This window comes from Pseudophryne corroboree, chromosome 5, assembly GCF_028390025.1.
Source record: "Pseudophryne corroboree isolate aPseCor3 chromosome 5, aPseCor3.hap2, whole genome shotgun sequence".
Taxonomy (NCBI): Eukaryota; Metazoa; Chordata; class Amphibia; order Anura; family Myobatrachidae; genus Pseudophryne; species Pseudophryne corroboree.
Window position 1 is genome coordinate 420,309,239 of NC_086448.1, and position 17,428 is coordinate 420,326,666.

The window sequence follows — 17,428 nt, forward strand, 5'->3', positions numbered from 1 at the left end:
AGGTACAGCGATGGGTTCCTCCTTCGCACCGAGCTACGCAAATTTATTTGTGGCGAAGTGGGAGGAGGAAACCATTTGGGAAAACAACCCCTTTAAGGAATATATTGTCATTTGGAAGAGATACATCGACGACCTGGTGTTTATCTGGAGTGGACCAAAAGATACACTATCAGAATTCCTTCAATACATGGAGAATAACCGTTATGGGTTGGAATTCACATCCACGATGAGCCAAGACATGGTAGTTTATTTAGATTTGGAGATTTTCATCCAAGAAAACAAAATATGTACCCGAAACCATACAAAAGAATGTAGTGGAAATAATACACTCAGTCGGACCAGCAATCACCATAATAACTGGCTGAAGAACATACCTAATGGACAATTTAGAAGGCTCAGGAGGAATTGCACACACTCAGAAACTTACATACAACAATGTCAAATGATGAAGAAAAAAATTATGAATAAAGGGTATAAAGAAGAACTTTTGCAAACTGAGATAGAACAGATAGCAAAAATGGACAGAAAATCACTGTATCAGTATAAACAAAAAACAAACAACATTGATAATAAAACATTGTTTGTAACACAATTCAACAGTCAACACCAACAATTTGAAGCAATATTACATAAGCACTGGCACATTCTGCATTTGGACAAACAGTTGAAGCCTTACATAAAGGATAAACCACAAATTGTGTATAAAAAGGCAAGGAGCTTGAAGCAGAACCTAGTAAAAAGCTATACACAGATAGAAACAACAAACCAAGAAGAGAGAGAAGGAAACTTCCACTGCTTATGCTGCCGTCCATGCAAAATAACTGGCAACAAATCTACAAAGCCTATTCTTGAATTTAAATCTAATATAACCAAAAAGACATATAACATCAAAGAAAGAATCACATGTGACTCAGAAGGAGTAGTTTACCTCCTTCACTGTCCATGTGGATTTCAATACATTGGTCAAACCAAGAGAAAACTGCGAATAAGAATTTCTGAGCATATATATAATATAAAGAAAGGACTGGAAACACATAGTGTCTCGAAACACTATAAAGACTGTCATAAAAGTGATCCATCAAGTTTAAAGTTCATAGGAATACAAAAAATATTCAAAAACTGGAGAGGGGGAGACATAAGTCTCGAACTAAGAAAGAGAGAAACAAAATGGATATACTACTTGAGGACCTTACAACCAGAAGGACTTAATGTAGAAATAGATGTAAATGCTTTCCTACTAGATAATTAATTTCATTCATTAAATTATTAAAACTATTATTTTCATTGAACATCATACTCAATAGTTATTTACATAATTGATTAACTTCATTGAACGCCATACCAATATTTTATGCAAAAAAATATATTTTATTCTAGCGCTAAGGTTTTCCACCAGCATTTTATGTATCACCAGTGACATAAAAGCTAAAGGCAGATTGATGGAGGCTGCACTGATGATCTCTAGATGAACGCAGTTAGGAAGATACAATGTAGATTGCTACAGTGCCCTGCATACTTCCTTTTATACCCCTGGCTGTCTGTGGATTGGCTGGGAATATCGTGTGTTCACAGACTGGCTTTCAGTTGGTGTTTGAGCGATCACCTGATCCAAGCTGTCATGGCTGTACCCATCTCTGATTCTGGAGCGACTTCTGGTGTGGAGCTTACTGTGAAAGTACAAAGAGAATGGCAAACACTACATTCACATGAACTCTGCAGTAATCAGGAGTCTATATTCACACTCACAGAAGAACACCCAGGTGCGCAATCAACCTGGAAAGGAATGCAGCCCTAATGGGGGGTACACACGGGTCAATTTACCTATTTTCTAAGCAATTTGTCTAGATCGCTTAGAAATTAAGCACAGATCATGTGTATACCCCATAGCGATGGCGATGCACGGTCCCGTGCGTCGCCATCGCCCACTCAGATCTTTAGCACATGCAGGCAAGATCTAATTAGATCGCCTATCATGTGCATAAAGAACACTGGTTAGCACAGATCGCTCAGCACATATCGCTGTGTGCATAACGATGTGCTGAGCGATCCGTGCTAACCTAGATCGCTTAGCACACAGGCACAAGTCGCCCCAGATCCATGCTGCAACTGGCATGCGGGGCAGTAGTGCTGGGGATGGGGACAGCAGGGGGATTAAAGGGTCAGTAGTGAAAAGAACAGAAGGGAATGAAAGTTGCAGTAGTACAGGGAATAGGGCAGTAGTGAAGGAGACAGCTTGGAATGAGCCCTAGTTACAAATGGAGAAGAAGAAGCAGAAGCCGCTGCAGAGAGGGGAAGAAGAATTGGCGCACAAAAAATACAAGCTTCTGCCTCCGAAGGAGACTAAAGATGCTGGATTGGAGGGAGATTACCAGGGGTCAGGTAAGCAGGACCTGCCGGTGGAACAAGGAGAGGACCAGTGCCGCTGTGTAGCACAGCAGCGCTGGGTGGAGGAGACAGACGCCCATCATCAGCTGGGGATGCCCCTAGGGGTGGGTGGGACAGAGATACAGGATGCAAGCCATATAGGGTCACATGAATCAACTTCAGTGGAGGGGTGGAGCTGCGGCAGGGGAAGGAGGTTTTGGAGTAAAGCGGAATGTCGGCGAAACACTTGACTCTGGACCCCTCATTACAACAGAAGGAGCCTGACACATAGCAAATGAAAGAGGGCGCCTGGCAAAATAGATGTTGGTGCGGCGGCCGGTTCTGCACCCCAGATGTGTAGTTCACAGACTTATCTGATTGGCCCTACAGCACAGCCGACTTATCTGAAAGATATATTGGTGCATCTGTATGTGTGTACGGGTGACCCACGACCACCCGTATACTGGCTGCAAGGACCACCCAGTTGTGACATCTAGCCCAACATATCGAGTGGCTGATTGGTAAGTGTGCACTTATGGCATTAGGCCCCAACACGGAAAAATGCCTGTGGAGAAGGCCAGGGCTAAAATGTCGCAATAAGCTCCCCATCCTGCCTGTGATGCCAGGAAGTGGGCAGCAGGGCTTAAAGTTGTCCTGGAGATGTGGTGGAACTTATTTCCCACACCTCCCATTAGGTGGAGCTAAGGTCAGTGCTAAGGTTTTCGGCACCTCCCTGCATTCTATAAATTTGTGCCTACATCCAGTACTTTATAAAGGGACAATGGTCTCACAAGGAAGGGGCGTGGTCACACAATAGTACCCCTGATTAAAAGTACACCACAGAGTAACACAATCTTATTACACTGCACGTAGTGCCTCTGATTCATATTACACCACGCTACACAGTAGTACTCCTTATACACATTATGTCACACTGTAGTGCTTCTTATACACAATGGCCACAGTAGTAGTGCCCCTTACACATAATGCCCACAGTAGTAGTGCCCCTTACACATAATGCCCACAGTAGTACTACCCCATACAGGTAATACCCACAGTAGTAGTGCCCCTTACACATAATGCCTTTGTCACTCAAGCAGTTCACCGCCCGTGTCCCTCCAGCAGCTCCATGCCCTGTGCGCCTCCAGCAACTTCTCCACCTCTCTGTGTTCTTCCAGCCCCCTCTCACCTTGGGGGGGGAATTTATTAACTAGGCTCATATCGTGCCGGTATGGCTCTTCCCACGTCGCCTCGGAAAGAACTAACGCCGAGATGTATTATCATCTCAGCTGCTGGAGTGGGAGAGTGAAAACTTTCCCCTCGGCTATCCATGTCAGCATCCACAGCGCTTCAGCCTAGTGCTGAATCTGCACGTGTCTCCCTGCCCAGCCGGCTCCACTGGGCATACATGAGATCTCGCTATCATTGCAAGATCTCACATGCGCAGTCCGGAGCCAGCAGCTGCTGTCAATGGGCAACGACACCTACAGCTATCGAAAACTGTCAGTGCCTGTTTGCGTGCTATCTTTTAGATAGCAACGACGATATAGACAAGGGTGCATAGCGCCCCTGTCGTGTACCGCATACCGCCGCTATCATACATGGGGGGAAGCAATACCTCTTCCGCCCCATATTGGTGGTTGTTACATCTACCCCCCCCCAGTCTTCAGCATGCACAGAGCCTCCTCTTCATTTCAGCGGTGGTGACGGCATGACATCACATACGCAGTGCCAGAAAAGGAAGCCGCTGGGACGTGAGGAGGGGATGAACGCTGTCTGACAGATACAGCAGGAGTACCATGAGGGGCGGGCTGACAGACAACAGAGGGGGTCGTTAGCTCGTATCGGCCACCTTCAGCAGCACACACTGGGCTATATTGTAAACGAGATCGCTCAGGAGGGTAAAAATGAACGATATCGCTTATAAAATCGCCTAGTGTGTACGGGCCTTTAGACACACAGATTTGAAATGTGTCCTGATTTATGGGCAAATTTTGCTGGAGAAATGGGTGAAATTGGACTAATCTCTAGTTTGGTGTAATTTGCCCAGACCTGTTTTACTGCTTACAGCAGTGGTTCCCAAACTTTTTTGAATCATGGCGCCCTAGAGTATCAGAATTTTTTTCACAGCACCCCCTGGCCAAAAGTTTTTTAGTAAGAATTTTAGAAATAAATATTAATTTAAGTAAATTGTGTTTATATGTCATCCTTAGGTTCAATGGTGTGGTGAGGGACAAGATTTGCTTCTGTTTGACCACATATTTTATGATTGACAGCCATCAGCATTGGTTTTGCCTATTACATTGACCATAAATAATTTGAATTGGTTCTTGACCACCAATCCAAGGCACCCCTGCAAGTGCTCTGAGGTCAGGGTGTCACGGCGCACAGTTTGAGAACCACTGCCTCACATTAAAGAGTTAATGTCTGAAATGCTATATGAGCCAAATGTGTTTGCAGTACTGAAATGTAGACATTTAAGAGTGAAGGTTTTATCTTCCCATCTTGCCTTGGTTCTCACTAGAAACAGGTGCACCATGATGTGAATGTAGACTGCTCTCATTACTGCTGCTGTAGTTACACACACTTCTGTGTGAAAATAATACCATGTTAAGTTTCTCACATTATGCCAACATGTTTATTTAACTTAATTTAAATGAGAACTGAAATATAAATGCTTTGAGGTCACAGTCCAGATTTACTTCATTTTGCTGAGTAGAAACAAGTCACTTTGTTTATGACTGATACTGTACTTCAGAATAAGTAAGAATTCTACAGTATCTGGTAACATGAAAAATGATAGATGAATTAACATGAGTGGAACATTTATGTCAGCTGGTGTTGTGTATCAGTCTAATTATGACATGAATCTGTAATTTAAAAATTGCTTAGCAAAAGAAACAGCGTAGAATGAAATTTGTAGCATTATTGCTAAATTGCTTTTTGGTCAATCAGTGAAAATTCAGTTTCATATAATTTCTGATCAGTGCTCACTTCTATTATTTATCATTATTAAACATAAGGTGTCATCAGGGGCGCTATCTATCTATTTCTATATACGTGTATATATACACACTTGCCCACATTTATGTAAAAAAACAGCAAAGAGGACACTGTGGGGAATGCAGATAATAGTGTATTAAGGGGCCTATTAACTGTTTATTGAGGTTTAGACTTGGCAAATAGAATTTCTTATTGCTTCTTCGGGCAACAAGAAATTAATTTCCGCCCAAATTATCACATCCAGGGACAGGAGCTCCAATAGGAGCCCATCCCAGCAATGTGTACACTACATTGATCGCATCAGTGATCACTTTATTTTATGCTGTGTACCTACTGCGGATGCATGGTCATTAGACAGCACATGCACCAGTGGTTGTTATCGGGGAGAGATCCAGACAATCCCTCTCCCAGTAAATTGTGCGATATGTAGCCCATATACTACAATGGCTAATGTTATCGCTATTGCGTCCAGAAGAAGACAAATAAGGAGGCTGAGGTGGGTGCTGGCTGGAAAGGGTCATGGGGTCATGGGGCCACTTCATGTCTGAAGTGACACATGAAGTGGCAATGGCTGGAGGTGCACATGAGGGGACTAGAGGGCCACATGAGGTTAGCTGGAGTGACACAAGAGGGGGGCTGGCTGGCAGGGCTGTTTCTTGACAATTTGGCTCCAGTGTGAAATCTAAAAATGTGCCCCCCCAATTGAATTAGAAAAATGTGCCCCCCCGCCATAGATATAAAAACAACAGAGGACGTGGTCTCACTAAAATGGGTGTGGCCTCACAGGAAAAGACTACCTTACACCTAGTGATGAGCGGGTTCGGTTTCTCGGAAACCGAACCCCCCCGAACTTCAGCCTTTTTACACGGGTCCGAGCCGTGCTCGGATTCTCCCGTGTGGCTCGTGTAAACCGAGCGCGCCCGAACGTCATCATCCCGCTGTCGGATTCTCGCGAGATTCGGATTCTATATAAGCAGCCGCGCGTCGCCGCCATTTTCACACGGGCATTGAGATTGATAGGGAGAGGACGTGGCTGGCGTCCTCTCCGTTATAGTCATAATAGAAAAGACTAAGAGTGACATTGTTATAATTGTGGGGAGGATTGGGGACGGGGAGCAGCTGTTAGGAGTACAGTGCAGGGTTTTGCTGATAGTAGTGAGTGTGACCACCAGTTTAATCCGTTCTCTGCCTGAAAAAAACGCTCCATACCATATCTGTGCTCAGTGTGCTGCATGATATATCTGTGCTGAGTGCACTGCTCACACTGCCTAATTGTGGGGACTGGGGAGCAGTTTTAGCAGGAGTACAGTGCACAGTTTTGCTGACAGTGACCACCAGTCCAGTATACGTTTGTCTGCCTGAAAAACACTCCTGTGGTGGCTTTTTTTCTTTATACTAGTAGTTTAGCAGTCTGCTGACAGTGTCCACCAGGTCCATTTATTATACAGTATATTATATATATAGCAGTACGGTAGGCCACGGCTGTACCTACCTCTGTGTCGTCACTCGTCGTCCATAAGTAATAATAGTATACTATCCATCCATCTACATTGTATACCTGTGGTGGCTTTTTTTTCTTCATACTAGTTTAGCAGTCTGCTGACAGTGTCCACCAGGTCCGTTATTATTATTCTGTATATATTATATATATAGCAGTACGGTAGGCCACGGCTGTACCTACCTCTGTGTCGTCACTCGTCGTCCATAAGTAATAATAGTATACTATCCATCCATCTACATTGTATACCTGTGGTGGCTTTTTTTTCTTCATACTAGTTTTGCAGTCTGCTGACAGTGTTCACCAGGTCCGTTATTATTATTCTGTATATATTATATATATAGCAGTACGGTAGGCCACGGCTGTACCTACCTCTGTGTCGTCACTCGTCGTCCATAAGTAATAATAGTATACTATCCATCCATCTACATTGTATACCTGTGGTGGCTTTTTTTTCTTCATACTAGTTTAGCAGTCTGCTGACAGTGTCCACCAGGTCCGTTATTATTATTCTGTATATATTATATATATAGCAGTACTGTAGACCACGGCTGTACCTACCTCTGTGTCGTCACTCGTCGTCCATAAGTAATAATAGTATACTATCCATCCATCTACATTGTATACCTGTGGTGGCTTTTTTTTCTTCATACTAGTTTAGCAGTCTGCTGACAGTGTCCACCAGGTCCGTTATTATTATTCTGTATATATTATATATATAGCAGTACGGTAGGCCACGGCTGTACCTACCTCTGTGTCGTCACTCGTCGTCCATAAGTAATAATAGTATACTATCCATCCATCTACATTGTATACCTGTGGTGGCTTTTTTTTATTCATACTAGTTTAGCAGTCTGCTGACAGTGTCCACCAGGTCCGTTATTATTATTCTGTATATATTATATATATAGCAGTACGGTAGGCCACGGCTGTACCTACCTCTGTGTCGTCACTCGTCGTCCATAAGTAATAATACTATACTATCCATCCATCTACATTGTATACCTGTGGTGGCTTTTAGTTGTGCGCAAAATATGGAAAACAAAAATGTGGAGGTTAAAAAAATAGGGAAAGATCAAGATCCACTTCCACCTCGTGCTGAAGCTGCTGCCACTAGTCATGGCCGAGACGATGAAATGCCATCAACGTCTTCTACCAAGGCCGATGCTCAATGTCATAGTACAGAGCATGTAAAATCCAAAACACAAAAGATCAGTAAAATGACCCAAAAATCAAAATTAAAAGCGTCTGAGGAGAAGCGTAAACTTGCCAATATGCCATTTACGACATGGAGTGGCAAGGAACGGCTGAGGCCCTGGCCTATGTTCATGGCTAGTGGTTCAGCTTCACATGAGGATGGAAGCACTCAGCCTCTCGCTAGAAAAATGAAAAGACTTAAGCTGGCTAAAGCACAGCAAAGAACTGTGCGTTCTTCGAAATCACAAATCCCCAAGGAGAGTCCAATTGTGTCGGTTGCGATGCCTGACCTTCCCAACACTGGACGGGAAGAGCTTGCGCCTTCCACCATTTGCACGCCCCCTGCAAGTGCTGGAAGGAGCACCCGCAGTCCAGTTCCTGATAGTCAAATTGAAGATGTCAGTGTTGAAGTACACCAGGATGAGGATATGGGTGTTGCTGGCGCTGGAGAGGAAATTGACAAGGAGGATTCTGATGGTGAGGTGGTTTGTTTAAGTCAGGCACCCGGGGAGACACCTGTTGTCCGTGGGAGGAATATGGCCATTGACATGCCTGGTCAAAATACAAAAAAAATCAGCTCTTCGGTGTGGAATTATTTCAACACAAATGCGGACAACAGGTGTCAAGCCATGTGTTGCCTTTGTCAAGCTGTAATAAGTAGGGGTAAGGACGTTAACCACCTCGGAACATCCTCCCTTATACGTCACCTGCAGTGCATTCATCATAAGTCAGTGACAAGTTCAAAAACTTTGGGCGACAGCGGAAGCAGTCCACTGACCAGTAAATCCCTTCCTCTTGTAACCAAGCTCACGCAAACCACACCACCAACTCCCTCAGTGTCAATTTCCTCCTTACCCAGGAAAGCCAATAGTCCTGCAGGCCATGTCACTGGCAAGTCTGACGAGTCCTCTCCTGCCTGGGATTCCTCCGATGCATCCTTGAGTGTAACGCCTACTGCTGCTGGCGCTGCTGTTGTTGCTGCTGGGAGTCGATGGTCATCCCAGAGGGGAAGTCGGAAGACCACTTGTACTACTTCCAGTAAGAAATTGACTGTCCAACAGTCCTTTGCGAGGAAGATGAAATATCACAGCAGTCATCCTGCTGCAAAGCGGATAACTGAGGCCTTGGCAGCCTGGGCGGTGAGAAACGTGGTTCCGGTATCCATCGTTACTTCAGAGCCAACTATAGACTTGATTGAGGTACTGTGTCCCCGGTACCAAATACCATCTAGGTTCCATTTCTCTAGGCAGGCGATACCGAGAATGTACACAGATGTCAGAAAAAGAGTCACCAGTGTCCTAAAAAATGCAGTTGTACCCAATGTCCACTTAACCACGGACATGTGGACAAGTGGAGCAGGGCAGACTCAGGACGACATGACTGTGACAGCCCACTGGGTAGATGTATTGCCTCCCGCTGCAAGAACAGCAGCGGCGGCACCAGTAGCAGCATCTCGCAAACGCCAACTCGTTCCTAGGCAGGCTACGCTTTGTATCACCGCTTTCCAGAATACGCACACAGCTGAAAACCTCTTACGGCAACTGAGGAAGATCATCGCAGAATGGCTTACCCCAGTTGGACTCTCCTGGGGATTTGTGGCATCGGACAACGCCAGCAATATTGTGCGTGCATTACATCTGGGCAAATTCCAGCACGTCCCATGTTTTGCACATACCTTGAATTTGGTGGTGCAGAATTATTTAAAAAACGACAGGGGCGTGCAAGAGATGCTGTCGGTGGCCAGAAGAATTGCGGGCCACTTTCGGCGTACAGGCACCGCGTACAGAAGACTGGAACACCACCAAAAACACCTGAACCTGCCCTGCCATCATCTGAAGCAAGAGGTGGTAACGAGGTGGAATTCAACCCTCTATATGCTTCAGAGGATGGAGGAGCAGCAAAAGGCCATTCAAGCCTATACATCTGCCCACGATATAGGCAAAGGAGGTGGAATGCACCTGTCTCAAGCACAGTGGAGAATGATTTCAACGTTGTGCAAGGTTCTGCAACCTTTTGAACTTGCCACACGTGAAGTCAGTTCAGACACTGCCAGCCTGAGTCAGGTCATTCCCCTGATCAGGCTTTTGCAGAAGAAGCTGGAGGCATTGAAGGAGGAGCTAAAACAGAGCGATTCCGCTAGGCATGTTGGACTTGTGGATGGAGCCCTTCATTCGCTTAACCAGGATTCACGGGTGGTCAATCTGTTGAAATCAGAGCACTACATTTTGGCCACCGTGCTCGATCCTAGATTTAAAACCTACGTTGTATCTCTCTTTCCGGCAGACACAAGTCTGCAGAGGTTCAAAGACCTGCTGGTGAGAAAATTGTCAAGTCAAGCGGAACGCGACCCGTCAACAGCTCCTCCTTCACATTCTCCTGCAACTGGGGGTGCGAGGAAAAGGCTAAGAATTCCGAGCCCACCCGCTGGCGGTGATGCAGGGCAGTCTGGAGCGAGTGCTGACATCTGGTCCGGACTGAAGGATCTGCCAACGATTACTGACATGTCGTCTACTGTCACTGCATATGATTCTGTCACCATTGAAAGAATGGTGGAGGATTATATGAGTGACCGCATCCAAGTAGGCACGTCAGACAGTCCGTACGTATACTGGCAGGAAAAAAAGGCAATTTGGAGGCCCTTGCAGAAACTGGCTTTATTCTACCTAAGTTGCCCTCCCTCCAGTGTGTACTCCGAAAGAGTGTTTAGTGCCGCCGCTCACCATGTCAGCAATCGGCGTACGAGGTTTACTTCCAGAAAATGTGGAGAAGATGATGTTCATTAAAATGAATTATAATCAATTCCTCCGTGGAGACATTCACCAGCAGCAATTGCCTCCAGAAAGTACACGGGGACCTGAGATGGTGGATTCCAGTGGGGACGAATTAATAATCTGTGAGGAGGGGGATGTACACAGTGAAAGGGGTGATGAATCGGACGATGATGATGAGGTGGACATCTTGCCTCCGTAGAGCCAGTTTGTGCAAGGAGAGATTGATTGCTTCTTTTTTGGTGGGGGCCCAAACCAACCAGTCATTTCAGTCACAGTCGTGTGGCAGACCCTGTCGCTGAAATGATGGGTTTGTTAAAGTGTGCATGTCCTGTTTATACAACATAAGGGTGGGTGGGAGGGCCCAAGGACAATTCCATCTTGCACCTCTTTTTTCTTTCATTTTTCTTTGCGTCATGTTCTGTTTGGGGAGTATTTTTTTGAAGGGCCATCCTGCGTGACACTGCAGTGCCACTCCTAGATGGGCCAGGTGTTTGTGTCGGCCACTAGGGTCGCTTAGCTTAGTCACACAGCTACCTCATTGCGCCTCTTTTTTTCTTTGCGTCATGTGCTGTTTGGGGAGTATTTTTTTGAAGGGCCATCCTGCGTGACACTGCAGTGCCACTCCTAGATGGGCCAGGTGTTTGTGTCGGCCACTAGGGTCGCTTAGCTTAGTCACACAGCTACCTCATTGCGCCTCTTTTTTTCTTTGCGTCATGTGCTGTTTGGGGAGTATTTTTTTGAAGGGCCATCCTGCGTGACACTGCAGTGCCACTCCTAGATGGGCCAGGTGTTTGTGTCGGCCACTAGGGTCGCTTAGCTTAGTCACACAGCTACCTCATTGCGCCTCTTTTTTTCTTTGCGTCATGTGCTGTTTGGGGAGTATTTTTTTGAAGGGCCATCCTGCGTGACACTGCAGTGCCACTCCTAGATGGGCCAGGTGTTTGTGTCGGCCACTTGGGTCGCTTATCTTAGTCACACAGCTACCTCATTGCGCCTCTTTTTTTCTTTGCGTCATGTGCTGTTTGGGGAGTATTTTTTTGAAGGGCCATCCTGCGTAACACTGCAGTGCCACTCCTAGATGGGCCAGGTGTTTGTGTCGGCCACTAGGGTCGCTTAGCTTAGTCACACAGCTACCTCATTGCGCCTCTTTTTTTCTTTGCGTCATGTGCTGTTTGGGGAGTATTTTTTTGAAGGGCCATCCTGCGTGACACTGCAGTGCCACTCCTAGATGGGCCAGGTGTTTGTGTCGGCCACTTGGGTCGCTTATCTTAGTCACACAGCTACCTCATTGCGCCTCTTTTTTTCTTTGCGTCATGTGCTGTTTGGGGAGTATTTTTTTGAAGGGCCATCCTGCGTGACACTGCAGTGCCACTCCTAGATGGGCCAGGTGTTTGTGTCGGCCACTAGGGTCGCTTAGCTTAGTCATCCAGCGACCTCGGTGCAAATTTTAGGACTAAAAATAATATTGTGAGGTGTTCAGAATAGACTGAAAATGAGTGTAAATTATGGTTATTGAGGTTAATAATACTATGGGATCAAAATGACCCCCAAATTCTATGATTTAAGCTGTTTTTTAGGGTTTTTTGAAAAAAACACCCGAATCCAAAACACACCCGAATCCGACAAAAAAATTTCAGTGAGGTTTTGCCAAAACGCGTTCGAACCCAAAACACGGCCGCGGAACCGAACCCAAAACCAAAACACAAAACCCGAAAAATTGCCGGTGCACATCACTACTTACACCCCAGTTTTTGACCCTGCACCAACAGACCTTGACTACCACAGGTAGAAAAAAAAATTCCATCATATTGAGCCTCACACAGTAATTCCCCCTGCACCATATTATGCCAGACGCCGCAATGCCCGTGATACATTTTGACCTATAGTAAAGCTTCTAATGACTTTAAAATTACCTGCTTGTTGCCAAGGGTTTCATGGGCTGGGTGTTATGCTCATTGCCAGGGGCTTCATGGGCTGGGTGTCTTGGGGTTTCATGCTGTGGGATCCATGCTTGTTGCCAGGTGTTTCATGCTTTGGGACGGGTGTCATGCTCATTTCCAGGGGTGTATAATGCTCCTTGCCAGGGTAATGCTCATTGTCAGGGGTGTGTAATGCTCATTGCCAGGGGTAATGCCCCATTGCCAGGGGTGTGTAATGCTCATTGCCAGTAGTGTGTAATGCTAGTTGCCAGGGGTAATGTCGTTGCCAGGCGTAAGGTCATTGCCAGGTGTGTGTAATGTTCATTGCCAGGGGTGTATAATGCTAAGTGCCAGGGATGTGCATTGCTAGTTGCCAGGGTTAATGCCTTTGCCAGAGGTGTGTATGCTAGTGGCCAGGGGTAATATTGTTGCCAGCGGTGTGTAATGCTCATTGGCAGGGGTAATGTCTGTTGCCAGGGGTGTGTAATGCTCATTGTCAGGGGTGTGTAAAGCTAGTTGCCAGGGGTAATGTCGTTGGCAGGGGTGTGTAATACTTGTTGCTAGGGGTAATGTCATTACCAGGGGTGTGTAATGTAATGCTCATTGTCAGGGGTGTGCTCCGCCACCAGACCCACCAGCTCCTGCTCCCACTTCTCCCTGCCATAGTACTCAGCTCCAGAGTCAGAGTTTCACGCCTTATGCCGCAAAACTCTGCCCTCCGAGTGGGGTACAATGACAGGGAGGAGGGGGAGCAGTCAGGGACAGGAAAAGTGCTGCGACGGGCGCCGCGTGCACTGCTAGCTGGAGGCCCCTCCCCTATACAATGACATTAATGCAGAAATTAAATGTGGCTATGTTCAAATAAGCTTATAGTCTAAGAAGTGAGGGTACCAGTGATACATCCTGTAGGAGAAAAATCACAATTCTCGCTATGGATGGGAATTGGTGATTTAAGGAGGATAGAGGATGAACTTTGATTGCAGAGGAGCTTATTTGAAAAGCTACATCTTCAGGGAGTGTTTCTAATAAGAAGGTCGAGGCAGAGGCACATCTAGAGTGGAGGAGGCCCGTGTGCAGGCTCCATCTGGGCTCCATCCTCTCTAGCCAGCAGCGCTGTAGCTCTGGGCACTAGAGTCTCTAGGGGACCCTAGCTTTGTCCCAGGGTCTAGAGCGCATGCACAGGTCTCTGAGAAAATGTCGAAAATGAAAATAGTTATTTTTTTATACTGTGCATGCGTGAAACACTGGGAAAATGGTCGCTGCACCATTTTCCCAATGATTTTTTGCAGCACTGCTTCTGTGCTGCAGGACTCCGGAGGGTAAGTATTGAAAATAATGGGTGCAGGGTGAGCGGTGTGGGCCCGGTGTGGGCCCACCTGTACCCCGGGGGCCCATATGCACCACACACACTGCACCCATTATAAATACGCCAGTGGGTCCAGGAAAGTCTGACAGTATGTGAGAGAGAATTGCATAGATGTGGACTGGCATAGGACAAGCTTTGCAGGTATTCATGGGTAGAGATTAAGAGGTTATGAGACGGTAACAGTATTTATGGGTAAGGTCACAAGTATACATGTGACGTGAATTGTATAGGACTTTGTAAGGAAGGCTCGACTATTTGAATTTTATTATAGGAATTGTGGGGAGCAATATAAATACTGACAGAGAGGAGCAGCAGATGACAGTTATGTAATACCCCTTTCAGACTGCCAGCAATAACCAGGGTTATTGCACATGAATGTGCAGCAACTCTGGTTACAACGCGATTTGAAAAGGGGGGGAGTTGAAATAACCCGGTTCAAGTGACCTGGTATTTCAACTCGGATAGCGAGCAGTGTTGAACACGTGTTCAATCCGGCTAGCGGTGCAGTATGATCAGATTATTTGGGTCAATGCAACCCAGCACCCGTTCACTGCATAGGAGGAAGCGGCACTTAGAGATCATCTGATCGCCATGCGCCACATTGGCACGCATTGGTGTTGACATCACCAGCCCAGCAGTAAGCCGAGTCGGGCTGCCAGTCTAAAAGAGGTCTCGGCCAGGTCGTTCCTGGGAAGCACCTGTGTACAAAGTCCGGGTGCAAACCGGTAATGTGAGCTGAAAGAGGTATAAATTAGTTTAGCAATGGTCATTTGGGGCTAGAAAGAAAGATGATGTTAAAATGAAGGTGGAAAATTATAAGGTCAATGATCAGGAACGTAATGGCATCATATAAGTGACGGCATACTGTATTTAATAAAGAAAGTATTTTACACAAGTAGATAATCCCTTTAAAATAATTCTAAAAAAAAATCTATTTTCATAGTTTTGTAATTTTTCAAGATTTTGCAATGTTCCTGATAATATAAATTCTGTTGAAAATGTTTCACATTTATTCTGAATCAGTAATTTCATGGGGTTTCTAATCTTCTGTAAAGGTCAGAGATCTCATTCAGTCAAGTGTCCTATTCATTATACTCGTCTGTGTTCTCCAAGTTAGCATGTGAATATAATACTGCAATTCATTAGAAAACCATGTTGAGGGACATAATGCATCAAATGAAGTGTTTCTCTAGCAATTATTTACTGTATACTGTACAAGATTTGGTGATACAGCATTGATTACATTTTATTACTTTGTATTGTATGGACTTAACATTCTAATTAGTGGAAAATGATAATTTCAGATACGTTTAGTCGCGCTTTTTATTATATATAGCATGCAGTTATCTGTATTAAGATGTTTATATGGTGATATGGCAGCTATTTAATTCCCTATGTCTTTCTTTCATAGAAGGCCATCATCAGGGGGTGAAAAATCAAACCCTTCAAAAAGACACAGAGATCGCCTAAATGCAGAGTTAGAACGACTAGCCAGCCTGCTGCCTTTCCCTCCAGAAATAATTACAAAACTGGATAAACTGTCCATCCTGCGTCTCAGTGTGAGCTACTTACGAGTGAAGAGTTTCTTCCAAGGTAGGCTTCCACACATATATATTTGTTTATTTTTTTACTTTTAACTTTTCAATTTTTCAAGACAGAATTGTAAACTGGCACTGGCTGATTAAAATGAAAAATGACACATTGGGCGGGATTCAAATCTTCTGTCCCCCCTCTGGCCCCCTCGCGCCCGCCTGCAGTATTCAAATGTTGCCTCAGATGGGTGCAATATCAGCATTCCAGCTCACCACCCCCAGGGGGTGCGCGAAAAGTGACCCGCTTGGACGCCCAAAATGGACTTTTCATGATCGCGCCCATGTCTTTAGTCAGGTTTAGCTGCTTTACGCGGCTAAACCCGTCTCTTATGGGCGCGATCAGCACAAAAATGGGGGTCATTAGAATATCACCCCGCGATCTCCCGTCACTTAAGACGGGAGATCGGGGGCAATAAAACATTTGAATCCCGCCCATTGTATCCATTTTAATTCACAAAGGTGATAATAAGATTTGCAATGAATGTTACGTTTCACTTTCCTGCTGCATACTAGCAGACAAGCACAATATACTGTATAACAGTTTGAAAAGATGATTTCTCACATCCCATTTTTTTCCTTTTTATTACACCAAAACTTCCAACCTACAGTACTTACAGCATACCTCCCAACATGACCCTCTCCATGAGGGACACAATGCTCTGCTTCTGGACTTTTCTCTTAATTTATAATTGCTGGCACCTGTTTTGAACAGGTTCATGGATAAGAAAGGTGTTTCAGCACAGGTGAGGGCAATCATAAATTAAGAGGGAAGTCCAGTTTCTTGGTCCTCTCTCCACCTCTTTCTATATCCTGTCGTCTGCCGGGTTGATTGGGGGTCTGAACCCCTGCTTTTGGAGATAGCTCTGTGGACGGATCGACGGCTCGTAACTCCTAGCTGGCAGTGTATATTATTTTATTTTATTATATTTTAGTTATTGTGTTTATATCTGGAGATTTTGATGTAATATGTCTATGCTGGTGGAGAATTACTGTTTTATTTGTCCACTTTTTAATTTTATTTTTCTCCATTTTTACAAGTTAACCACATTATAAATTCTCTGCCTTTACTTGTTACACATATGTTCTCTATATTGAAATGTTTAAAGGTTTTATATGAGGAAAAGTTTGAAAATATGTTTTGATCTCTCCTTGATCTAACACGAGATTGAATATTCTATGTCTTGACATGATAACCCTGTGTCCACCCTGTTATATAATGCTGGTTATTATATTCTTTGTCTCGAAATGCTGGATTCCTATTCTGTACTATGAGAGATTATAATAAAAACATTTTGGAAAAAAAAAAGAGGGAAGTCCAAGATCAGAGCATTCTGTCCTTCCTGGAGAGGTTCATGTTGGGAGGTATGCTTACAGTACATTTGTTTTACTTTGCTGAAACAATTTAAAAAGTTGACCATAAAACTGTTAACCTATAACTTGTATGCTACTCATGATATATCTGGATTTGCTGTATAATTGATGCTGAGTAGTACTGGGATTCATACTCGCCTATACAGGTATGTAGTGCATATAAAATAGTTTGTCCCAGATTGAAGCCTTCAGTGCCTTTATAATAATTTTTATTCCAGAGAAAACCTTATTTTATTCCTGACTTTTGTTTGGCCTGGGCAATGTTCCTTTGCTATAATATACAAAACACAGTTTTATAATAGTCATAACACTGTGTCACTTCTCTTGTCTTATATACAGACTATAAT

General features: G+C 44.7%; 1 protein-coding gene across 2 annotated transcripts in view; it reads left to right on the top strand.

The window, feature by feature from the left end:
• Nucleotides 1–17,428, top strand: part of AHRR (aryl hydrocarbon receptor repressor) — a 682,994-nt gene that overhangs the window by 75,880 nt on the left and 589,686 nt on the right. The window contains exon 3 of one of the 2 annotated variants that reach the window (XM_063922793.1): nucleotides 15,530–15,711. In XM_063922793.1, the coding sequence (XP_063778863.1) occupies nucleotides 15,530–15,711 (182 nt within the window). The remainder of the gene's footprint in view (nucleotides 1–15,529; nucleotides 15,712–17,428) is intronic. The other variant, XM_063922794.1, reaches the window with a different exon arrangement.